Genomic DNA, 24,994 nt, shown 5'->3' on the forward strand with positions numbered 1-24,994 from the left:
GTTACTCTCAAAATACAGTTGCTTCTGTATACCTGAAGACCTGGGATTTACTACCACACCTACCAGTTTAAGAAAAAATAACTGCACTAACACTTGTTTTGGTAAAAAAAATATTTCTCCACCGAAATGTAGTTACAAATCTTATTTTGTCGATTTGCTTTGCTTTTATTCTGAAATATTCGGGCGGAAGTTCAGTCTTGGAGGGTGGCGCATGCGCAGACAGCTGACAGCACACTGGCCGGTGTATGTGTGTATGTGTAGTCAGAGACAGCTGTGAGGTGCAGATTACACTGGAGCTGATGAGAAGACACCAACTCACCGGTTTATCTTCACATAAAGTAGCTTGCTGTACATATTCCTGGACTACAACTAACTCATACCGGGACTACTTAGCTTAGTCAACACAAAAACAGAAAGAAAACCGAAACAGTTTGATGACAAAGGTGAGATTTTATCCCGTGGGTTCGAGCCCAGCTCAGCTAACGTTAGCCTGTTTTAGCTAGCACGATATCGTGAGTAAGATGTTTGCTGTTATTGTCATTCAACAGTTGTTGCAACCGTGTGTTGTTAGGAAGAAATTAGCACTGTCGTTAATGTTAACTAATATTATATATATGTCAACTTTTCCTCCAAGTGTCCCACTGTCAGTGAATGACAGGCTGAGTAAACAGTGACAACTGAAACCTAGAAAATTAAAATAATTTTGAGCAGCTGAAATGTGCTGTGAGTTTAGCTGCTTTGGTTTTCTGTCCCACAGTATGAAAATCACACAACCTCAGCTTGTGCCTGGCATGTAAATCTTCAGAGGCACAAACTAGTCCTGGTCTCACACAGAGCTGATGTGATTTACATAGACATGTGATTGTAATTTGGATGATTTTTAAGTCATTTTTAATCATTTGTAAAGTATGAATTCAACACTCACCTGCAAATGTTTTGATATCTCCATTTATGTCTATATAAATGTAATACTTTGAGGTTTAGGCTGTTGGTCAGGGTAAGTAAGCAGCTGTAAACACTCACTTTGGCCATTTCTCATGTTTGGTATTTGATTTAATTATTTATTATTTGGAAAATACTCTGCTCTCTCAACTTCCTATTTCTCTATCTAGAAAAAGACAAACACAGCCTGTGAGCTTGTTGAAATCCTAAACTTCGCTGTTGATATTAACTTTAAATGTGGGTTGTGTTTTTTCTGCAGCCGACTGACAGGAGATGTGTGCTGCTGTGTATGTCCTGTCAACGGTAACGGGCTACGTGCTCACCTCTGCCCTGCTGCTGAAATGCCCGAACCTTTTGCATCGGAGGAAGAGAGAGACTTTCCGCAGCAGGCACATCTCCCATCGAGGAGGTGAGTCAGTGTGGCACCCGTTTGAATTTTTTGAATCCACCTCTGGTTGTGCTGTTAACATTTTGTTAATGGATGTATTTGCATGGTTTTGGTCATGGTGCAGTATATTTGTTACCGTGCCACCATCAGCAGGGTTGTCATTGTTGTTTATTGTCTGGTGTCCTGCAGTAGTTGTTACAGGAAACTGACTAAAGTTGCATACACATTTACTTTACCATGCAGGGCACATAAAACGTACTGGTTGGCCCTGGTTGGCCTGTTTTAGCAGCGAGGACAATGTCCCACAGCAATGCAAATACAAAAGCTGTAGTACATTTAGTGTTTACTTTTTTGTCACTGCAGGAGCAGGAGAAAACCTGGAAAACACCATGGCAGCTTTCAAGCAGTGAGTACAAAGCTAAGTCACAATGACAAAGCTCTTTCTTTCAGTTTTGTATTAATGTGTGAAACATAACTGGTGCTTGTACTTGTGATTGTGGTCAGAATGTGTCATCTGAGCTCGGTAGTGATCTGTGTTTGACCACGGTCTGTTTTTCCTCTTTATCCACATTCGACTCTTCATGTCAAAGTATCAGATTATAAACTGCTAAGGATGAAGTGAACTGCTTTATGATTTTATTGAACCTGTTTGTGCTACGTTTTATAACGTCACTGTTGTTATCTATTTGTTTGATGTCTGTAACCTCAGTGATGAGATTTATAACAAGTGAATGCTCCCAGGTTCAGTACTAAACGCACTATGTGTACTGTGTGTTGGTTCTTGCAGTGCTGTGGGGCTTGGCACAGACATGCTGGAGTTGGACTGCCACCTGACGAAAGACGAACAGGTAGTGGTTTCACATGACTCCAACTTGAGGAGGTCCACCGGCATCAACGCCTACATCTCTGACTTGGCCTACGCTGTGAGTTGCTGCATTGTCACAGAGAAATAAGGGCACCTTCACTATATTCTCATCTTGCTTCCAGGCTGTCCCTTTTTCTTTATCTAGGCAACCTGCAAAAAGGAAAATGTCAATTATAGTTTAATTAATCGCATAATTATTAAGGATATGGAAATTTGTTCATTTTGCCATTTGTATTAAAGGCTCCATGTGGAGCTTTAGACCTCTAGTAGTGGGACATGCTGAGATATGCTGCATTGTGCCTACAAAGGCAGGAAAGAAGAAGGCTGCACGCTGAGAAAACACGCTGGACCTAAAATACTTTAAAAATCGTCTTTGAAAATGTTATATGAGGGAGGAAATATACTCAACTGTTAGACCTCAAGAACACTGAATTCAAACATAACTCTTTGGGCTTCTTTGAGGTCAAGAGGGCTGCAAATATTTAGGTTAAAGACTTGACGACAGCAGTTATGTGTTGTGTTCGTGTATAGACTTTGTAAATGAGGCAACAGCATTAATGGATCATGTGCTTTGGTCAGGTTAGGTGGTCTATAAGTCACCTGATACATCACATGATGAACTTTTGCCTGATTTAAAAAAAAAAAAAAAATCTGATCCAGCAGAAATTCTTGGTGAGTCAGTTGATTCACATCTCTGATGGTCTACACCTATACACGATGTATAATGAAACATGACCTTTGTGTCCTGAGAAGCTTTAAATAACTGACACCAAAAGACATTTGTGAAACTGAAGATTAGCTTCACGGTTTCACTGCTCTTTGGCCTTGTAGCACAGAGAACAGGAAGCAAACATGACTCTTGGTTGGACCTGCCAGGTTCCTGTCTCCGCTATATTAACTGTCTTTAATGTGAACACCCTCACCACAGGACCTGACCTGACCTTACTGACTATAGGCTGTATTTCTTGTCTGTTAACCACTGAGTGTTGTGTGCTCTTTGCAGGAGCTCCCTCCATACCTCTGCAAGCTGGGTGTAACTTTTCAGAGAGGTGAGCATCACATACACATGACTGCTACAAAGCTAACATCGCAAACACACACAGACGCAAATCAGCAACATCAGTGGTCAGTATGACCCTCAGGGGTTGTGTGGAAGAATACATAAATATTAAGTTTGCCCATTCATTAGATCTTCTGAATGTAGTGACTGTATGTAATTGACTTTTGACTGATAATTTTACGCTCTGTTGGTAAAGGAGCTAAAAGCCACTTTTAAAATGAGTAATACACTTAGGTCAGTGTGTCCCACCCGTCATATTGAGTCCGACCTGAAGCTGATTGTGATTTTGACTTGTCCTTGTCCGTGCAGAGTGTTTCTGTGAGGGGGGAGATGACAAACGCATTCCTCTCCTCAGGGACGTTTTTGATGCATTTCCTAACACCCCTGTTAACATTGACATCAAGGTCAACAACGACACACTCATCAAAAAGGTGTGTGTGTGTGTGTGTGTGTGTGTGTGTGTGTGTGTGTGTGTGTGTGTGTGTGTGTGTGTGTCTATGTCTGTGTTTGTGTTTCCTTGTGTTGTTTCTTCATCTGGTATTTAGTAGTTGTTATTTGTCAGTAAGCAACATGAAATGACATCATCACATTTCTGATTCATGCCTCACATCTGGGCACCATCTATTTCATGCAGTTCCTGTAATAATGGCTATTAAATCCTTTCAGGTGTCGGAGCTGGTTGTTAAGTACGACAGAGAGCATCTGACTGTCTGGGGCAACGCCAGCAACCAGGTTGTAAAGAAGTGTTACAAAGAGGTACAGTTATTACATGGATTTAAAGCCCAGTTTACCTTCAGTCCAGTCAGTTCAGGGGGTTAATCTCCCTTAAGGAAAAAACGTGTAACCAGTAATATGATTTCCATCTAGAAGGCCTCACATTCAGATCTTATTTTTGTGTTTTGTAGAACCCTCATATTCCAGTGTTATTCAGCCTTCCCAGAGTGTTGCAGCTGTTAGGCCTCTTCTACACCGGCCTGCTGCCCTTTGTTCCCCTCAAGGAGCAGTTTCTGGAGATCCCCATGCCCTCTATTATCACCAAGTAGGTATAGGTACACACATACATATAAAAAATGCAAATAGGATTAAATAAAGTAAGCGATGCATTTGTCGAGCTTTTTGGGAAAAAACTGTTTACAGGAGAGGCAACATGCATCAACACCCAGTATGTGGTTGTTGTACAACATGACTACAGTTCTAGTTGTCATTAAGATACAAAAGTAACACAATAATCCACCAGAGGTGATCAGTATCAGTCTTCAAGCACACAACATGTGGTGGTGTAGGTTGGTAGGTTGAGGCCTGCTTCACAGGGATAGTCATTTCTTTCCGTTTTACTTTGGCTTAAGTCCCGGAATGGGACTCTTCTGTGGAAATTATGGAAATCAAACATGACACCTGTGAGGACATGCTTATTTCCACCTCTCTCTTGCACAATGCTATGACGTTGAACTTCCGGAGGTTGCTGTTGATATACTTCTCTATCCAGCTCCGTTCAACGAGCACTCAAACATCGTTCAGTCAGCGTCGGGTTTGAAAGACAGACTGAAGTAAATGATATAAAAACAAACAAACATTGTCACTGGCCTCCATGCTGCTTTCTACTGTTCCCTGTTTTCAGGTGCATTTATGACATTAAACAACGCACCAGGAAAAAAACAGAAAGGCGTACTCATCTACTGGCAATGGGAAAGATGTCAGTTGCCTATTTTTTACGTGTTTATCTATGTTTAAAACACATGCATGTACTAGTTTGGTGTAAAAATGGTATGTATGACTGTCACAGGTTTTAAAAGTATAATTCGGCCCCACACTCTTAAACAGGAAGAAGTCTACTCTTTAATTTACAGCGCTGACCAAAAGTGCTGTGAGTTGCTGATTCTGTTTCAGAGAATGAACAGATTTGTGCATAAATACTGTCACAAATTACTACATTTGTTTGCCGGAGTGAAAAATGAAATGCTAATTATCGACCTTGAAAATAGAAGTTTGACAATGTCTATTTACGGCGACGTCTCTTGACCTTTTAGCCACATCATCTTATCTGTTGATGAAGGTCAAGAGATGTGGCTGAAAGTTTTGGAAATGTTCCAGTAAGAAAGCATCTCGAGCTCAGAAATGTTTATTTCTTCCTCAAGTCAGAACCTTGGCTCGGAGTTGGTGTTGTTGTGGATTTAAAAAAAAAAACACTTTACTGGTCGACTCTTGTAAGCGTGTCCTTTCTGTCTCTGTTATGTAGCCGCGAAGTTGTCTGAGAGATAACCTCACTCTCTAATGAAGTTATTAAAAGAAACATTCACACCCTTCATCTGGAGAGTGTGTGCTTGTGGATTGTAAGGATCAAGGTCACAGAACAGATTATCATGCCGAACATTCATTAAGGATTAACAACAATTACAATTCCCCCCTCACACACTCTTGAAGTTGTGTACGTGTATCATCATCTGTTGTTTGTAATGCGTTCGACAAATTATTATGTGATGAAGCGTTGACGTTTGACACTTTTGACACTTTCCTCCCAGCCTGTTTCATTTGCGTCTCCTTTCATCATTGATTTCATTGAATTAATCTCAGCAGAAAATGTGCTGAACTTGTTCCACGAACAGAGTAAATGCAGCTGAGGAAGCTGAAGTGAGAGAGCATTGATTATTTAAAAGTTTATGCAATTGAGAAAATGCTTTCACTTGGACACACATTGTTGTCAAGTGTGGCTGACATCAGTCCCTTTTTGGCACTTTTTAAAGTTTTTTTTGTTTTTTTCTAGACTTAAAGATCCAAACAGATTAACTAGGACTCAGCGTATCATCACCTGGCTCGCCGACAGGTAAGTCACTAATTTGTCAGAAGATATGAAATAATTCTGTCCTCTTTATTTTAATTTCCGGGTACTGTGTGTTTATAACTCAAGATTTTAATGATTCTGAGACTTCATTATAATAAAATGTATTTTTTACATTTATACGGCCACACCTCTCTCTTGCTCTGCTACACTTTCAGTTTCTCCCTGCAGACGAGTCTTTATTTCTCTTTCGCAGGTTGCTGATGAGGAAAGCTCTGTTTCAGCATCTAACTGCCAGGGGGATCCAGGTAAAACTGCTGTTATGCACCATCGATAGTAGTCCTCACAAATAATTGAATATGTGGTGGTGGTACATTGTGTCTACTTTTGCCCTTTCTTTGAGCTCCAGAGCTGTTTGCTAACATTATATTGGCTTTTTTAAATACAACAGTGTATCCAGTGATGACGTGTTCATGTTCAGAGCAACTGGGAACATATATACAGAATTGTGTCGATGTTAAAGGGACAGTTCGCCCCAAAATCAAACATACATGTTCTTCCTCTTACCTGTAGTGTCTTTTATCCGTCTAGGTTGTTTTGGTGTAAGTTGACAGGTTTTGGAGTTATCAGCTGTCTTCTCCCAAATTTAATGGAACTAGAAGGCACTCGGCTTGTGGTGCACAAAGCATCGTCTCTCTTCAGAAATCATGACCCACTTACCCAAGATAATCCACAGACTTTGTTGTGAGCACTTTCATACAGGAATAATTTTCTCTTTGTGTCAGGAGGAGTTGTCAGATCGCTATACTGTTCACACTGCACTTGTTTCTGTCTTGTAATCAGGAGTCTTGCAGTCATTGCGCATTGCATGCTACATTACTAAATGGAGACAAGGGGTCACACATTACAATCAACATTACAAGACGCAAGTTGTGACAAGTTAATGACGCCATCCTAGTTGTTTGTGCATGGATATTCAGCGAAAAAAGCAAGAAAGCGAGGATGATGCGGTTACAAATATTGAACACCTTGAGTGAATCTGTTGTGATATAAAGGCTATTATTGTGCCCGCTCCATACAAAGATATGCATGATAAGATTGGGTTCAGAGAGCTACTGTGAATGACAGCAGAGGAGATGGGGAGAAAAAATGAGCAGCGCCTGCTCTCATTGGCTGTAGCTCGTTCCTGGCTCCCAAACACATCAGCGACTCAACCAGATATTCAGCCTGCTAAATGTCCAGCTAACGTTGGCAACACGACCTCCCAACGATCCTCTGATCTGGGGCCTTATGTCAACAATATACAAAACATTAATGGCGTTAATGTTTACACTCCGCAGTGTCTTGAGCCTCTCGTCCATTAGTGGATGCATGTTTCCTTCTGCGCCGTGGTTCTGTTGATGGGTGTAGTTCAGTAGCAAGAAAATAGCTCCTACATGAAACTGCTCACAAGAAGGTCTGTCTATCTTTACCTTCAAGAATGACTGATAACAATGCGCAGCCCGTCTGCGTGCTGAGAGCTGTTTGTTGTGGTTGCAGTGTTGTGCTGTAGTTACAATAAGAGCAGTTACTGGGAAATGTCCAGTGTTCCTACCAGTTCAAAAATAGGCTACAGCGACCTCAAACACTGCTGTTAGATTACAGGCGCATTCTTGAACCTTATGTGACTCCCTCTGCTGTGTGATGTGTGTGTGCGTGCGTGCGTCTTGTTTCAGGTCTACATTTGGGTGCTGAACGACGACGAGGACTTCCAGAGGGCGTTCGACTTGGGAGCCACAGGAGTTATGACAGATTTTCCCACCAGGCTTAAAGACTTCATGGACAGGAATGGCATTTCTAAGCCCCAGTGACCTGCCAAAGTCTACCTCAACTCCCCCCCACGCCAGTGATTATCCTTCAACCTGACCTGACCTGCCAAACCAGGCCCCCCCACCACACACAAAGACACACACACACACACACGCACACACACACACACACACACAAACACAGACAGACTCGCCTACTTTCATGCATTCCAGCAGGGCCACTCTCGCACTGTGTTTCTCCATCGTGTTCGGCTTCCTGCACTGGTTTGATGAACCACTTGTCGTACTGATAACATAAACAATTACATAAAGTCCTCTTAAAGGACACACATACATTATTATCTCCTTCGAGATGTGTTCCTTCGGAGTCAATTGTTCCCTCGCTGCCCGCACACGCAACACCACACAATCATTCAGTATACCTATAAAATGGGACAAAATGGCCATTGAAATATAGTGTTTGCAAGTCTTATCAGTCTTGGATTTTATCATAGACTGATGGCCTTTGACTTGAAAAGTTTTTTAAAGTTTACTTATGTAGAGAAATGATTTTGCTTTTTAACGCCTTCAAGTAAATGACAGCGTGCAGGATTACTGCGATACAGTTCATGTATTATGCTCGTAAAAACACCAGCAAATACACTTTGATGTTTTAATGTCATGTTAATTCACCAGAAGCTTTAAAATACGTCGAGGTTTGATTTTTCTTTGTTTTTCTTGTTTTAATCAGACTCACATGCAATAATACACTAATGTGTTGTGAGATATTTTTATATGCGCCAGACGCAGCCGAAAAAGCTGCTGCAGACACAAGTCCTCGGCTGCACTGAGATTTAAAACGTCAGTGCGGGTACGGAGGTGGGACGAGCCACTGCTTCGTATTTACAATTCAAAGGCACATTCAGCTAAACTGTGGACTTTTCTGTAAAAAGCAAGTTTTATATTTTTAAAAGACAATGGGTTGTATGTTGTACAGCTGTGTTGTTTGTTTATGTGTAGCTGCGAAGTCTCTAGATTTTCCTCTGAATCAAACAAAACGACTGAGACGTTGTTTGTCCATTAATGAGAGATTAATTTTGCACAAAATCAGAACATTTTTCTTGTTCCCTTTTCACATGTGATGATGTCATCTTGAACAGCGATTTAACTTCTTATTTAAGATATTTGAACATTTTGAATGTGTGTTTTAGCAAAAACAGTTGAAGCACTGATACGTGTTGATTGATTGCTTGATTGCAGTCACTTGAAGGTGAATTGTATTCAAGGCAGTTGTTTTGCATTTCCTTGCTGTGGGTAAAGATCATTAGGATTATCATACCACTGACGTCCTCTAATCCAATCTTGTGATCACAGTGTTAGGCTCAGTGATGAATGTAGTATTGAATGTATTGTATGTTGTTTTGTATTTGACAGTCGAAACAGTATTGCTGTTTTATTTCCATAGGTTTGGTGTCTGACATTTTGTGCTAGTGCTGTCAATGAATGGTTTCCATGTGTGATGCCTGATATTTGACATCGTTTTCAGAGCGCCTGTTCATCCAAAAACATTATTCCTTGAAAGAAAGCTTTGTAATCTTCCAATCATATTACAGATCTTACATTAATTAGCACACTTTAGAATATTTTGATTACCTGTGCTGCATGATTGGACAGTTGTTTTGCATGCCTCAATGAATATTTGTTAAGCAATTGTGTTTTAATAGGCTGTGATTATGACAGAGTCAGTGCCTGGGACCTGGCTGCTCCACACTTGGTGAAATCACAAGTCATTTGATTGATGCGAGTTGTTGAATAAATCAATATTATTAAACACTGCAAAACTTTTCATAAGTGGCGTGTGTGAAGTATAATTACAGCTTTATAATGTTGTTTTTGACCACTTAGGACCACAAATGACATTAAACGTTACATGGATAAATGTTTGGTAAACACGTGCAGACTGACAGAAGGTGGCGCTGTAGACTGGAGGGGTTTATGAAGTTTTCCCTGTAGCGGAAAAGTTAATGACGCTGGACATGTTATGTTACATAAAAAACACCCGTACAGACAGTTTCTGCTCTGGTTTACTGAAGAACCAGCGGAGTGTTCCTGTCCTTCCCCTGCTCGAGTTTCTTTCATAAAAACGTCCACATTGTAGAGAGATCATAAAAAAAATAAAGTAAAATTCCAGTGAGCTTATTGGTTATACACTTCCACCCTCGACCAATAGGCTCAGTGTTGCTATGCCTTATCACTTAGCTGATTGGCTGATACGGCTGTCAGTTATCCATCACGTCAACGGCTAGTGTTATTTTTTTTTATTGCCAAAGATCATCAACTTGGACTTCAAGATAGTTCACGTCGTCCAGAGTGTACGTTAACGACACGGATATAAAACACTAGATTATGGCGTGAGACCTGTCGTGTGTTGTTGCAACTAGGTTATCTCGTGAAAAGAAGCTGGTCTCTCGCCACGATTATTAAAGTTAGAATTGTAACCCAACCACCTTAGATTTGTAAGGAAAAAGTCGTGTTACGATGGTTTAGCTAGCTTCTACGCTGCAGTTTGTAAAAACGCCTACACCGCACAAACTAAGTCTACATAATGAAAACAACAGGCTGACAATCTAATTCTTACAGCGTTTATTCATTTAATACGAGCTAATGCAACAAATGGTCACGTTGTAAACATCCGTCGCTAAACTCACACTGAGCATGCGCGACAGGGTGTTTGACCTACTATATTTACGTGTTATAAAACTGCAAGTAAAAGACGTTTTAATCACGACGCCAAACATCGGAACGAAACATAAATGAATCAGACACTGGACATGAAACCCACCGAGTCCTGTTTAGTAAAATAACCTGTGTTAGCTGTGTAACGGTTTCTCTACGTACACGGAAGTGCGCAGGAGGGAATCCTCTCGCTCCGGCTGGCCGCTTCATCACTCTCTCCCCCTGCCTCTTCTAAACTCTGCTGGGCATCACTGCGCGTCAAAACATTGCGTCTCTGCAGGACTTGCCAGGTCCAGAGAGGAGAGGAAATTTGCCTGGGAAGGAATGCGAAAGGGGTTTTAGGACTGGCGCTGCCACGAGGAAAAGCGAGGAGGTGCGACATTTTCTAGGCTACGTGGAGATCCGTTTTTTCTTCCCTTCAAAGGTAAAAACGAGTTCCTCTGCGCTATTTTCCACTGTGGTGCATTTGTTGTTACGCACTGTTATTCTATTGCTCTGTGAAGCTTATTCCTGCGTCGATGCAGTCATGTATGCAGCCCGTCCAGTACTTTTCAACCGAGGCAACTTTTAATACCAGACCAGAGGCAGGCATGCTGTAATAAAACAATAATAAGACAAGTTTATGTTTTATATGTCACGTGTGTTACATGAAGTCTTCTTCACGCCTGGACTGATGCTTCCTTCATGGATGTGATGCTGAGCTCTACTCCGCAGTGGAGCCACAGTATCCAGCTCTTATTATGAGGACACATGCTGTTTGTGGTGGCAGACCCGCACGTATGCGCCATCATCCCCGTGCGCGCGCATGGCCATCGTGATGGTGCGCGTCAGCAGCGATCAATGCGGGATATCGTGTTATACGCTGGTGTGATCATAAACTCTGACGACAGTCACCTGATTGTGATCGATCCGTCAAAGTCACTGCAGATGTTAAAGCTTTCCAGAGTGGGTGGCGTGTGTGTGTGTGCGCGCGCGCGCGCGTGAGTGTGTGTTTTCAGCATTGCTGAGCTGAGGCATCCCCGCCATCTGTGCTCCGTGTGGTGGCTGAAGTTCTGCCCCAGATGAAGTGCGCCACTGCCTGTGACCTGATTCATCCCAGTAATCACACACACCTACTGTAAACCTCCAACCCGCATGTTTTTGTTTGTTTATTGACGTGATGTCACCCTAACATCCCATAATAGTCAGTGACAGGTAGGCCAGCAGGTGGAAATGCTGCATTTCCCCCCCAAAATAAGCCACTAAAAGAAGTCCACGTGAGTCCATGTAGACAGTTTAAGAACAGACACTTTTATCAAGTCACAACCTTTGCACTCTTCGAGATCCATTTCCATAGCAGAGCGTGCACGCAGGCGGTTATTGATCACGCGAAAGGGTCGATACACAGGGATCGAAGACGGCGCTCAGGCCTTGAAAGGTGATCCTTCGCAGGCAGGACTTGTATACATAAACAAAAGTTGTGTAGCATGTGTTGTGCCTTCAGTTCACAGGTCTGAGTCTCTTTGACACGTCACCCACTTTGTTTTTTTTAACACTTTTTATGACACGTTCGCTGTCAAGCCACACACTGAAGTGTGATCGAACGTAGATGTGACTGTCAAAAAGGAATCTATGAGTTATAGCCACAAAAAACAAGCAAGATGATGACGTCCAGGCGTTTTTACTAAACTCTGTCAGGAAATACAGCACCTGAAAACAAGCTGCTGAGGACAACAGAGAGGCAGGCAGAGGAAAATTAGAAGTGAGTACAGATCAGGCATGGCAACAGTAACCAGACACACACACCTGGGATGCAGGAGCATCGCTCAGTGAGATTTGATATGATGGGGGGGAGGAGAGAGGAGTTTTTTCCTCTTCTAGTCAGTGATGTCATGCTGCTGTATGCTGCTGGCCTCAGTGTAAAGACTGAATGGAGAACAGCATGAAAGTACATGAAGTACAGAAATCCTGTCGGTGCAGCTCGTGGGCAGCATGGCACACACAGCTCATCCAGCGCCGAAGTGACACACACACACTTCTTCTTCCATCTTTCTTCCTCTGCTCATTTCACCAACTCCCTGTCCCTGTCTGACTCCCATCCTCCACCCCTCCTTCGTCTTCCTCCCGCTCTCGATCATTGTCAGGAGCAGCATCAGCAGCGGCAGCATCAGTGCGTTACATAACAAAGGTTTTTTTGTTGGGATACAAGGGCCCTTTTGGCAGTGGAGACTCGTGGCACGTAGCCTTTTGTGACGACACCCAGAAATGACCAGAATGGACAGCTCGATGACCTTAAACGACCCTCGGCAGAACTGATGAATGGGCAGAGTGACAGCAGACAAAATAAATACACAAACAGGCCGAGAGGCCTAGAGACAGACGGAGAGAAGAAACATGCAGGCAGGCAGGCTGGAAGATATTACTGATAAAAGAGGGACAAACACCAAAGACAGTCTTCATCTTGACGTGTTGGTTGTGATAACAGCTCCTCAAGTCATCTGATCATTTACGCAGTTTGTTATTCTGTCAAAGAACAGGCCTTTTTTTTCAGGGTTGACTCTTTACGTCAGCCTTTTACAGTTTGTCAGCGTCCTCGTTCCCACAAACAATGTTGCCCTGCAAAATGATGTCCACCCACCAAGACGAGTGTCCAGTTTTTGTAAACTAATTGTTGTAAAATGTTAAACAGCTTCATAATCCAGCCCCCAACAGGTCATTTTCATGCGTATAATATGGAGGTTCTTGTCTTTACAGTTACCTATTTCCCTTTTTTTGAACGTTGTGAGTCAGTCACAAGAAAATGTGCGTGAAATAAACCAAAATAAGCTTCTGATTATATGTGGGCCTTCAAAGAAATATGGCCAAATGAGTCAATTTTATGTCTGTTAAATTAATTCCACCGCATCCGGCTGCAACTAACAGACTGAATGCTTGTCACGATTCTCAGAGTCTTAAAACGTCTTGTTTTGTCCAACAAACAGTCAAAACCCCAAAGATATTTAGTGTAAAATGCTAACAAATAAAGCACATTTTCATAACCACATAATAAAAGACACCATCACATGATTGATAATCAAAACAATGACTATAATACGATGTTTTTGATCACAAGAGTAAGAGAGGTATCAGTTTTCATCCAAAGCCGCTGTTGTGATGAAGTGATTCTTCAGAGATAATACGCAGAGAGGACTCCACATGGATTATGTATGACCCCGTGAGATGATATGCAACACGTGCAACACTATAATCCAGCACTGATGTTGACGGTCTGTCCGCTAAGGTCACATTAGTGCCATGATGCACTTTATATCAACATGCTGATAGTGTAACAGCCTCTCACAGAGCTGAGAGTTTGAGTCTCGCCTGATAGACAGCTCCTCGTCCGGACATCACATTGAATATTAGAGTTTTATCCTGAATGTGCCTTCTAGCAAATGAAGCTTAGAAGAAGAAGCTTACATTTAATGTAATTAAATTGGAAGCTTAAGTTTGGAGCTTACATTCCCAGATTACCTACAAGACTAATTACTGAGCTTTAATCAGGCAGCTTTGTTCAAATTCAAGAGATTTTCTTGATTAATTGCTTAATTAATTGGTATATAAAATGTTTAAGTAATGCTTGTTTTGTCTAAAACTCATCCATGTTTAATTTATTTATTCATATTTCATCAAATTCATCATTTGAGCTCATGTCTCTTCAAGGCCCGCCTCCTGAATACCTAGTCTGCTCTGATTGGTCAGCTCACACACGCCTGAGCTAGCACTGCTAACAACAACAGAGCAGCTGTGCTAAATCAATTCTTACGAGTCAAACTAGCCGCAAGGTAAGGAAATGCATGACATGGTGACAGAGTGTGATGTCACAAAGTAACGAAAATTAAAGGCGGGTCTACTGACGAGGTGTTCAGGAGCGGTGTTTTCTGTGGGAGAGAGGAGCCTCTTTAGTTGTGGACTTTTTAACATGCACAAGAACATATATAACACTAAAAAAAGGGAAAGAAACAAAAAAGCATAATAGGTCTCCTTTAATAGACTAATATAAAAGAATAATGTGGCAAACATCTGTAATTTAAAAAAAAAAGATTATCAATGTATCAGTTCTGTTTGGCTTGACTCAAAACATCTCAAAGGTCTGGATGCTACATAAACTTCTTCCTTGTCCTCAGTCCTGAAATGACCGAGAGGATAAAACACACTTCAGGTCAATGTGTGAGAGTGTGTGTGTGTGTGTGTGTGTGTGTGTGTGTGTGTGTGTGCGCGTGTCAGGGGTCAACTCCGACAACTGTACTGAGCGTGTCTTTGTGCCCCAATCCCACGCCGCTGGCACCGAGTCAGACAAGAGAGAAAACAAGGGCACGTCTCACTGCCTTATTTATTTATATCCCGCGGTCCATCCCATCAGCCCTGGAGAACTTTATCAGCCTCCGTCCGACACTAAAAACAATCGCAGCAAAGTAAAGAGGCCTCTCTCTGTCTCTCTGCTCTCTCTTGTTTGTCCTGGACTCACAGAGGCCTCCTGCTCCCATTCAGTATTTTATTAGTTTTTCCAGATGGTTCAGTAAGGACAGGCAGGAAGGAGAGGAGACAGAATGGGACAGCATTATGTGAAGGTGATGAAACGACTCATAAAAACAAGTTAGTGAAGTTATTACAGAATCTTATAGAGTCAGAGTCCTGTAAAGATGAAGAAAATATTGATTTTATCTAGTTAGAAAGGTCATGTTTTAAATGAGAAGAGGCAGGTAGACAATGAAACATCCTGATGTAGTGAGGTAGTAGCACTGGGGGGAATAAAACTACATTACATTTTGTGAGAAGTTGTGTTTAGCACCAGACCTACGGCGCTGAAATCACAATTAAAGTTGCATGAAGCAATAAAAACACAGAGATTATGACTGCACCACAAGGTAGAGAGCAGAGGAGCAGAGGCCGCGAGCCATTTAGTTTCCCCTGTACAGTTAGTCAAAACACACCCCTGTCCTCCTGGCCCCGAGCCTTTGGGATGGCTTCCCAGGCCAGCTCACTAATCTTCTCAGTCACCAGGGCACACCAGCAAAAGTATTTTAAGGGCCCGGTCTATTTGGATATCATGGAGCGAGCAGAGCACGATCCTCGCAGTTGTGCTAGGCTAAGCAGATTATCTCTGCAGCCACATAGACTTAAACACAGCGCAGGATGGTCTGACCACACATTTAATGGTGACAGCCCGCAATGAATGATTATTTTCATTTTCAATTATCTGCCCTGTATTTTCTCAACTGATTGAAAAGTGGCCATCAATTTAAATCTAAAAGGGATTCATTTACAATGATATGAAACAGAGGAAAAATGAAAATCCTCATATTTGAAAAGCTGGAACCAGGAAGTGTTACTCAAACGAGACTAAGAATCTAAAGCCATGCTAGCAGCTCTGTTAGGTTGTACGTACATTGAGCTCAATGCTAACGTGCTGATATTTAGCAGGTATAATGTCGTCCATGTTTGTCACCTTAGCTTGCAATGTTATCATGTAAATATTTGGTAATCGGCATAGACAAGGGCCAGCTGAGTACATCACTCTCTGTAACTGTGTCTGTATCTGTTCAAACAACTAAATGATATGCATCCCTGTCAGTCCTTGGAACGGGCAGGGCTTAAACCAGAAGTGAGCTAAATGGAAGTTGTTCGAGAAGTTATTTATTCATAACTATTTACAGAACAGCCTCAGAAGAAAGAGCTATTACAAGAACACGTTTTTTTTTTAAATCAACTCATAAACAAAATACCTACATTGGACAAATATAGATGGTGATGGTTGATGGTGGCACTAGAGTGAAAGTCAACGGATTACCAAGTCAGCAGGATTCGTCCTTTGAGCATCGTGAATAGTTGCTGAGATATTTTAGTCTGAACTAAAGTGGAGGACTGACCGACAGATCAATATTGTTATCTGCAGAGCTAGGCTGCTTACATAGCTAAAAAATACTTAAAGGTCCATTGTGTAGGATTTAATGCAGCTTAATTTAGAATGAACCTTTTATATCTACGGAGGGAACTGGTCTTCTTCTACCTAAGTCAGCCATGTTGCACTGCCATGTTTCTACAGAAGCCCAGACTGGACAAAGCAAACTGGCTCTAAAGAGGGCATTTTCCTTTTTTGCCTACACACTGGACCTTTAAAGTAATTATCAAAATAGCTGCCAATGTTTTTTTTGTTTTTTTCTCACCTCCTAAAGTACAATTTCTTCACTGTTTTCAGCTTGAAACTGAAATGTGAAATGTTGTGACTCAGCCTCATTAATAATGCATGACATCTCATCACCTCGTGGCTCTTTGAGGTTTTAAGAGTCTCACAGACGCGAGCAGGTTGAGGAGCAGACTGTAATCCCATCAGCAATTATACACCTGTGGCTCAGTCTAAGGAGGCAGCTGTTACACAACCATGTAACCATTATCTCCTCTTCTATCCTCCCTGCGCTCAGGTGTTCGCCTCCCAACCCACCGCCCACCACGGCCCTCACCTGTGTGTTGCGGTGCTTCCCTTGTGAGCCGACCTGGGCTGGCAGTCCCTTCTTGCACCGCCCGCCAACACCGCCCATGGTCAGAATGACGCGCTCCAAGACTTTTCAGGCGTACCTGCCGAGCTGCCACCGAACCTACAGCTGCATCCACTGCCGAGCTCACCTGGCCAACCACGACGAGCTCATCTCGAAGGTCAGCAGCGGCACCAGTGGCGCTCTGAATAGTTTTTGCCTCCTTTAATTAACAGCACAGTTAATGTGACAGAATATAATTAGAAGCATTAACAGCCATTAAAAGGAGAAGAGTTTAAGATAAAAAAGAGGGAGAGCGGATGAGGAATTATAAAAATAAACAGCAGGCTGGAAACACCTGTATGTCTTTGTCAGCCACTGCCACACTATTTCCTGTGTATGGATTATGTTATAAGCTGGTTAGTGAATTGGATTATGAATGCACTATCACTTTTTCCACGTGCGATTATGACAACGCTCCTCACCTGCGTACAAAGGCCTTCTGTTGGTTGTAACACAGCCGCACTGTATAAATCTGTTTAATGTGTCTGTTCAGTGGCAGCTTTTGTGTTGCAGCTTGCGAGAAAATGACTGCGTTGCTTGTCATAAAAATACTTATGCATTAGGGCTATTACTGGGAGATGGGCACCATTTTTAAGCATATACTAAACATTTCTCCTCACGTTTTAAAACAAGAGCTTCTTCTCAAGTCAACATGTAGCCGTTTTTTATGCGAAAGCCAAACCAGAGGTCTTATTTGACTGCAGCGTTATGGCAATATAGCAGCATTCCTGTGTAATTTAATAGAGTCGTGACGCTGCTTTAAAGGTTAGATTCTTGTTCCAGCTGTTTCATCTTTGTCTCATCTTGTCTCCGCAGTCGTTCCAGGGCAGCCAAGGCAGAGCCTACCTGTTCAACTCAGTGTGAGTACTCCTCTGAATCACTTCAACCCACTCGTTTGCAAACGCAGCTGACGTTACGTGTGAGGAAAAACACTCCTGCGTGCCAGTTTTAGACAGGAGACAAGCGATCTAACATGCTCAGGTTAATAATTCAGATTGTAGCACACAGTAGTTGTTTTTGAAGCCCTGGTGTGTAGACGGAGGCAGCCTGTGCCTCAGAGCGCTGTCATTATCGGCTGAATTGAGTGTGAAAATTAGGAATCTATGCACCGTGGCCTGGTGCCCCATCAGTATGTGCTGTGTGAGTGGGTGTGAGGCGGTGACTCACTCTGAGCACATCATACAGTACATGAAACTGAGCCACTCGGGCCACTTGCACAATACTAATTTTTTAAACTTTTGTCTCTCTCTGCTCTCCCCCACCTCAGGGTGAACGTCGGGTGCGGCCCCGCAGAGGAGAGAGTCCTGCTCACAGGCCTGCATGCTGTAGCAGATATCTACTGTGAGAACTGCAAGACCACCCTGGGCTGGAAATACGTAAGTGTCCTTGGCTGATTTGATGCACAGCACCAATAAGTGCATCCAAGGTTAGAGGATGATAAACTGGGAGGTTGTTATTATAGCGCGCACCCTAATTTTATTTGCACCCTAATTATATTTGGACCTCCTCTTCTCTCAGGGTCAGCGCGGCGGTACGGCTGTGGGCTGAATGAGTTATGAGATAGATTTTTCCGAAGCAGACGGAGACAAGAAGGAGTCTTTGTTTGTCTTGTGTGACTTGTGATGAGTTTTTAGTGTTCTTTGAAGTGAAAATCGTCTGGATCAGCAGATTTGAAGACTTGCATACACACAGTCTATTCTTAAGGTTTTAACAGTAGATGCCGACTGATGCTTCTCTTCATGCGGCTGATTTCATTTCTTCTGTTTATCACCGTTGTCTGTGTTGGTTGGTTTGTCTGCAGGATTACACAGAAAATACTGAATGGATTTCCGTGATTCAGACTTTGGTGTTGATCTGGATAAAGGGATGGATGCAGAATGTTTTTTCTCACTTTCTTTAAAGGTGCAATATATGAGAATTGGCCACTTGTCAAATTCATCCTCAAAACAGATAGCTGGTAGCATGTCACCAGAGTAATCGCTTACTGCTGCTAACTGTAGCTGCTGTTGATGAATTTTCTGTCATCTTATCAATCCAGCTGAGTAAGGAGATTCAGGAGACGTGATGCCTTACGTTCAAGTATTTAATGAAGCTCGATGGAGGAGAACAGGCTCAACAGTACATGTAGAAACACAATGCAAAGCTGCAAGTTCTTAGTGACACTGTGACCATTTAACCCGTGCTCACCTAAGTCTTGCTGCATTTGACAGGAGAATACAGAGTTTGGTCTATCACATAGAGCCAGTGCGTCTCTCGTATGAGATATAGTGAAGGTTAAGATGCTGGAGGAACAGAGTGTGTCTTTGGTTGTCTGGGGGATAGTACCTTATCTCTACAGCTGCCCCAAAACAATCTTCCACTGTGCAGAGGAACCTGTGATCCAGAGCGTGCTCTCAGGGCGACTCAACCTCCTGAGCGAGCAGAGTATGAAGAAAAACGATGACTGTGAACCTAAGAGACTTAACATATGGAAATTCCTTTACAGCTGCCGTTAGCTATTTAGCTCAATTAGCCGTGCAGCTAGCAGTTCAGACTGGGTGCTCGGGGACCAGGGGAGTGTTAGGAGCTTTGGCCTGGGACGGGCCAGACTTTAGTACATATCTCTGCAACACAATACGTAGACATCATAATGTCAAAGCTTCACATTCTGTTAAAAATTTGATTCGACAGTTTCCTTGAATAAAAGCAGGCGTATCTGAGTGAGTACAAAAGGGGACTATTAGGCCTTGGCAGAGGTATGCACTCTACTGAGTGCCACTCTAGTTTAAACTTTGTTAATACTTGAGAACATCGAAGGGCGACCCTCATTTACAATAACAGCAAGTCAATAACAAAAACGAAGAAAAGAGAAGATAATGTGATGGATATTTTAAAGGACATCTATTATGCTTTTCAGTTTTGTTCCTTTCCTTCAGTGTGTCCTGACAGAGACAGGAGCTAAAACTGAGTGTTTCAGACAGACATGTCTCATATACATATGACATATGTCTCCTTTAAGAAAAGAATATGAAACAGTTATTTGAAAGCTCTAAAACTTTGCAATTATGATAGATAATTTAGGTGATTGTAACTGTAAAGGCTAACATCAGAGCTATATATACATATGTATATATATATACAGTATATATATATATATACAGTCAAAGTCTCGGCTGAGGTATAGGATGTCAAAATACACATGCAGGATCTGTTTAGTACAGGCGGTATTTTAGGTTCCTCGTCAGGGGGAAATAAACAGGATCCACCCATTTTAGGTGTCTTCATATAATTAATCAGAGTTGAGCATGTGCAGCTGTCACTGCTGAACCCTGTCAGCATGAAGGTGAGAGTTAACGCTTGGGGGTCACGTGACTGTATCCTTTAGGGGTTAACGCACACAGTATCCTTGTTGTGTGACTTGTGAGAAGGCTCCATTGACCAGCGCTCTTTGCCTAACCTCTATCCGTTAACATTCACCTCCACGTGTCTAACCTTAAACCTGATTCTTTAACCTTCCAGCCTAAAAATAACTGTTTTCCTTATGACGCCTGGTGAACACCTGGTGAACCAGCTTCAGAAGTAGATACTTTTCTGGGTAGTTTCTATTCCTGTCGGGAGCCCTGACAAGGCGGAGAGGTCACAAGCATACAAACACCAGATAGGACTTAATGGAGGGCTGTCATTAATATCATTTGCAGCGGTATTGGTTTTCTGCGGACGTCAAAGATCTATTGAGAGGTCTGACCTACTGCACTTCTAAACCGAGAAATCTGATAACGTGCCTCTGCAGCTTTGAACCAAAATAGCCAAAGACAAAACAAGGTACAGACGCTCTGCAGCGAAAGAAGTTGTATCAGCCTACTCTGTGACACTGTTTTTAAGAGAGGCTCACAGTGAAGACAAGGTTGTTAATAGACCGGGACAGGAAACAGAAGTGCTTTTGTGTCATTTTTCTCGGCTGGGAAGTGGAAACAGTTTTTTAACAAGCGCTGTGTCAAAGTGACTTTTTAAGTTTGGGTTTGCTGCTGTCAGTTACTGGGGCCAGACATATCCAAATTTGGAGATATTATATGGGAACTGGAACAAACTGAGGTTGGATTAGCCAGCAGCAGCCGCAGCAGCTGAACGTGATCATGTGACCACCATGAGAGACAGCTGTTAATTAAAAACATACACGCCTAGCACTCTCTCATGTAAGCTACTGACACTAAGCAGGTATAATGTTTATTACGTTCACTTTCTTAGGTTAGCATTTCTCATGCTAGCATTTGGTCATTAGCACTAAACACTAACTATAAAGGAGGCTAGTCTACGTACTTAGCCAGGGTTCAGTATTAAGCCAAAAGGCAAAAAGATCAAATTTCAAGAAGTCAACATGTTTCTCTCTTGGTTAATGTCCTACTTTGTTTTTTGGCTAAATACGTAGCCTCTGCTGTGTGTAGCCAACTTTGTGTTTAGTTCTAATAAGCAAACACGATAAACTAAGATAGTAAACATGATCATTTTTTAATTCACTATATCAGCACTTTGTAAGCATTATTTTACTTTTTACCACAAAATAACAACTTCTCAATCATGTTGATGGTTCAGTGTGTTGTAACAGGGTGAATGGTGTCTCTGTCTCAGCCACTCAGCCCCCCATCACTTGTTTCTGCACTGTGTATCTTCAGTGAGAGGGTAGGATCACAGCGTTACATACATGTTTACTTCAACATAGGTTTTCAACACATATCACTGTTTTGATGTAATGAGTTTTGTTTGTAGTTAGCACCTACATTACATCTGACAAACTGTTACAGAGCTGGGATTTGTGTTTACGACAGTGGTGTTGCACTCAGAAACTGTGGGGTGGTAGGAATTGTTAGAGTGTGACACATTAAAGGCCCTGATTGACAGCCAGTTTGAAGGAGGATAACAAAGAGGGGGAAAGCAGTTCACCTCACAATTTGTTACCTGTCTGGTTTAAATGCATGTGTTGCTGCTTTTACACCAGCCAAGTTTCAGATGAATTCTTGAATCGTTTTTGTCAGTAAATATTTCATGAGTTACGCAGTTGTTTTCCAAATTGTAGTTTGCATCGACAGTAGATAAAAGCAAACATATACTCCGTACATGATTACATAACAGGTTTTATGGACGCTATTTTGCACAGATTTGCAGGTGTGCCTTGAGATCTTGACGTTTGTTGTGCCTTGGGCACAAAAAAAACATAATTTAGCATTAGTAGATACAAATAAACATTTACAGAGTGATCAGATAAAACTTGTTTAGACGCAGTTTCGCACTGATTTGTATAAAGGTGTGCCTTGAGATTGTGGCGTGCCCTTTGGTTTGCCTTGGGCACAAAAACTTTGAAATTATTGCAGTTTTTTATTTTCCTCTTTCTCACTTGTTTTACAGTATGTCAGCGAGCTAAGCTAATGACTGTTGCCGTCATGCTTTTCAGATTACATCTTGCTGTCAACACACAGTATGCATATGAAGTTCATTAGATACAGGCTGCAAATGAGTTATTATGTTGTTAGTTTATGTATTCTAATGAATAGAACAAGACTGAGTGGAGATAATAAGTTTCTGTGTAGCTCAGGCATCCTTTACTGGCATTTTTTTATGGATCCCATTCATATTTTCCAGGGGAATTTTGTATTACACAACTTACAGTAGAAATGTTAGCGTGTTACAGCCTGCATAAATAGAGCAGACTCCACATCTGTGTTTGCTCTTGTGAGGCTCAAATCTGTGGCCTGGTTTTTGCAGTTTATTAGTGGTGAGAGACACATTTCTGCCAGTTTAGGGTACGACCGTCCAGCCTGGTCAGAGTTTTGGTTCTGCAGGGTCCTCTGCAGTGTTCGGTGACTGACTGTTATATAACCAGCTTCCAGCGAGCCAGCAGCAGAGACAGGCCAGGATTGAGGCAAGGATTTTCATAGAAAAAAAAGGAGTATCATGAGGAGTTTTGATTTTTATTTTCCTTGTGTCCTTTTCTTACTGTCCTACTCTCTCTCTACTGTCACAGATCATAATATTCTCTTTCCATCTGACATGTGAATTAAAAGCTGCCTCTCTCTTCTCTCCTGTCCTCTGCCACACCCTCCAGGAACATGCCTTTGAGAGCAGTCAGAAGTATAAAGAGGGCAAGTTCATCATCGAGCTGGCCCACATGATCAAGGACAACGGCTGGGACTGAGGGATGAGCAGCCGGGACACGACCGCAGTGGAGGGGAGGGCGCGGGGAGGGGTGGGGGGTGCTGGATGACTAGATGGAGGATGGACAAATGGATGGATGGGAGGGAGGGAGGGAGGGAGTGGGAGTCGTGTGTGGTGGGTGAGTGTGTGACTTTGGTTTGGCTGATTTACCATTAACCTCTGTAACTCTCTGCCCATCCCTCCCTACCACGCCTTTTGGTGCACACACAAACACAAACACACACACATCACAAGGTCCCAGACATCCCAGCTTGACAGAGAGACAGACTAGGCAGGCTTGTGCGCAGCTAGCAGGACTAGGTGACTGGCCGGCAAGACAGGACGTCTCTTCTTTTGTTTTTCTTTACTAAAACATGATTTCATGGCTCTTAAAAAAGGTGGCGGAGACATCTTCATTGTGTGAAGTATTCCACCTTGTCCAACAATAACGTTAGCATGAGTTGTTAACAGGTCATTCAGTGGAAATGTAGCCAGAAGGAGGCCAGTTGGGCCATCCTGGTGGGGCTCGTTGGCCTTGGTTGAAGAGCTGACATGCATTCGCTCTGTCTGAATGAGATGACCTAAGATGATTATAGCAAATCCAGCTGATCGGGGCCATGCCAGCTGGGCCAGTGATGAGGCCTGGCGCTGAGGCTTGGCACGGAGGCCCGAGCACATGGGCGTTGGGCTGTGTCGGAGGGGGTGGATTCAGGGATTGCCATCTACCGGGCCGCTCAGTCACCGTGGTAGATGGGGAGAGGAAGATCCTGATCCTTTTATGCAGTGGCTTTGATGGCTTCTGGCTGGGATCCACTCCATGTCTTGCCAGCGATGCAGCTCAGAGCGATGCAGGGTGGGCCGAGAGTGAAAGAGATACAGACAGACAGCCACCAGCTTGTCCTAAAACCCTCACAGGAATTTGCCCTCGCAGCAGCAAAGCAGCTCCCCTCTGGGTTTTATTCATCCTTCGATACATCGATTTGTGTAAAGCGATCTGCTGATCCGTCCCATGTATGTCTGGTGTCGGCGGACACATCGCTGGGTCCAACCTTTGTTACTTGGCTGGATAGAATTACACAACATAAGCGTGTCTCAGGTGAACAACTTTGGCTGGGATTCCCAAAAGTTTGCGAGCACTGTGAGCATCTGTCTGCTGTCGTGGGTCGATGTGTAAAGGTGACGAGGCTCTGCGGACACAAACACAACCCCCGCTGTGCTGCAAATAACAGTTTGATTTGAAGGAACTGACAAAAAATGGCCAATGCATGACTGGTTTCATGCGCCAAGGGAAAATGCAAATAGTAAAAGTTATTACTCTTACTGAAGTTACGAGGTATAAACATGATTACATAGGAGTGTACTGTAGATACATATGTATAAAAGGTTATATCAATCACTCTTAGGCTCTCTTTCAGTCTGGGATGACTGCTGTTTAACTGCTGTTACACTGATCTTCACTAACCAACCCTCACAAAACATTATAACAAACCTACTGGGCAACAGTATGAAGCAATGTACTGGATAGATATCCCTTTGTTCCTTAATGCTCCAAGACTTTTCCCCAGTTTTAGATTTTAATTTTTTTTTCATATTTCCCCCATTACGAAGTATTCCTCGTGCATCACAGGCCTTCGAGTTATGACACCTGGGTAATATTTGAGGTAACATTAATGGGAAGCATTGCTCAGGTACCTTGATGCTAACTTTTTTTTTTTTGCTAA

The 24,994-nt window shown here is 42.6% G+C and overlaps 2 protein-coding genes across 2 annotated transcripts; both read left to right on the top strand.

Annotated features, from left to right (window-relative positions):
- Positions 1-251: 251 nt before the first annotated feature.
- Positions 252-9,352, top strand: gdpd1 (glycerophosphodiester phosphodiesterase domain containing 1). Its single transcript, XM_084351517.1, has 11 exons — positions 252-443; positions 1,202-1,351; positions 1,694-1,736; positions 2,118-2,253; positions 3,199-3,244; positions 3,565-3,686; positions 3,922-4,011; positions 4,161-4,294; positions 6,017-6,076; positions 6,288-6,339; positions 7,747-9,352. The coding sequence occupies exons 2-11, from the start codon at positions 1,216-1,218 to the stop codon at positions 7,879-7,881; spliced, it is 954 nt and encodes a 317-aa protein (XP_084207643.1). The 5' UTR covers positions 252-443; positions 1,202-1,215; the 3' UTR covers positions 7,882-9,352.
- A 1,487-nt stretch (positions 9,353-10,839) lies between these two features.
- ypel2b (yippee-like 2b) lies at positions 10,840-23,306 on the top strand. Its single transcript, XM_084350313.1, has 5 exons — positions 10,840-10,978; positions 16,995-17,226; positions 17,925-17,968; positions 18,376-18,484; positions 23,185-23,306. Exons 2-5 carry the CDS (start codon positions 17,110-17,112, stop codon positions 23,272-23,274), a joined length of 360 nt encoding a protein of 119 aa, XP_084206439.1. The 5' UTR covers positions 10,840-10,978; positions 16,995-17,109; the 3' UTR covers positions 23,275-23,306.
- Positions 23,307-24,994: the final 1,688 nt, after the last annotated feature.

The sequence above is a fragment of the Pagrus pagrus genome (assembly GCF_965226575.1).
Source record: "Pagrus pagrus genome assembly, chromosome: 4".
NCBI lineage: Eukaryota > Metazoa > Chordata > Actinopteri > Spariformes > Sparidae > Pagrus > Pagrus pagrus.

Bases quoted from the DNA above. Each gene is read 5' to 3' on its own strand.
- gdpd1 (XM_084351517.1), top strand. From the start codon at position 1,216: ATGTGTGCTGCTGTGTATGTCCTGTCAACGGTAACGGGCTACGTGCTC. The intron at 4,012-4,160 runs GTACAGTTATTA...TGTGTTTTGTAG, and splicing joins TAAAGAAGTGTTACAAAGAG to AACCCTCATATTCCAGTGTT. The intron at 6,340-7,746 runs GTAAAACTGCTG...GTCTTGTTTCAG, and splicing joins TAACTGCCAGGGGGATCCAG to GTCTACATTTGGGTGCTGAA.
- ypel2b (XM_084350313.1), top strand. From the start codon at position 17,110: ATGGTCAGAATGACGCGCTCCAAGACTTTTCAGGCGTACCTGCCGAGC. The intron at 17,969-18,375 runs GTGAGTACTCCT...CCCCCACCTCAG, and splicing joins GCCTACCTGTTCAACTCAGT to GGTGAACGTCGGGTGCGGCC. The intron at 18,485-23,184 runs GTAAGTGTCCTT...CACACCCTCCAG, and splicing joins CCACCCTGGGCTGGAAATAC to GAACATGCCTTTGAGAGCAG.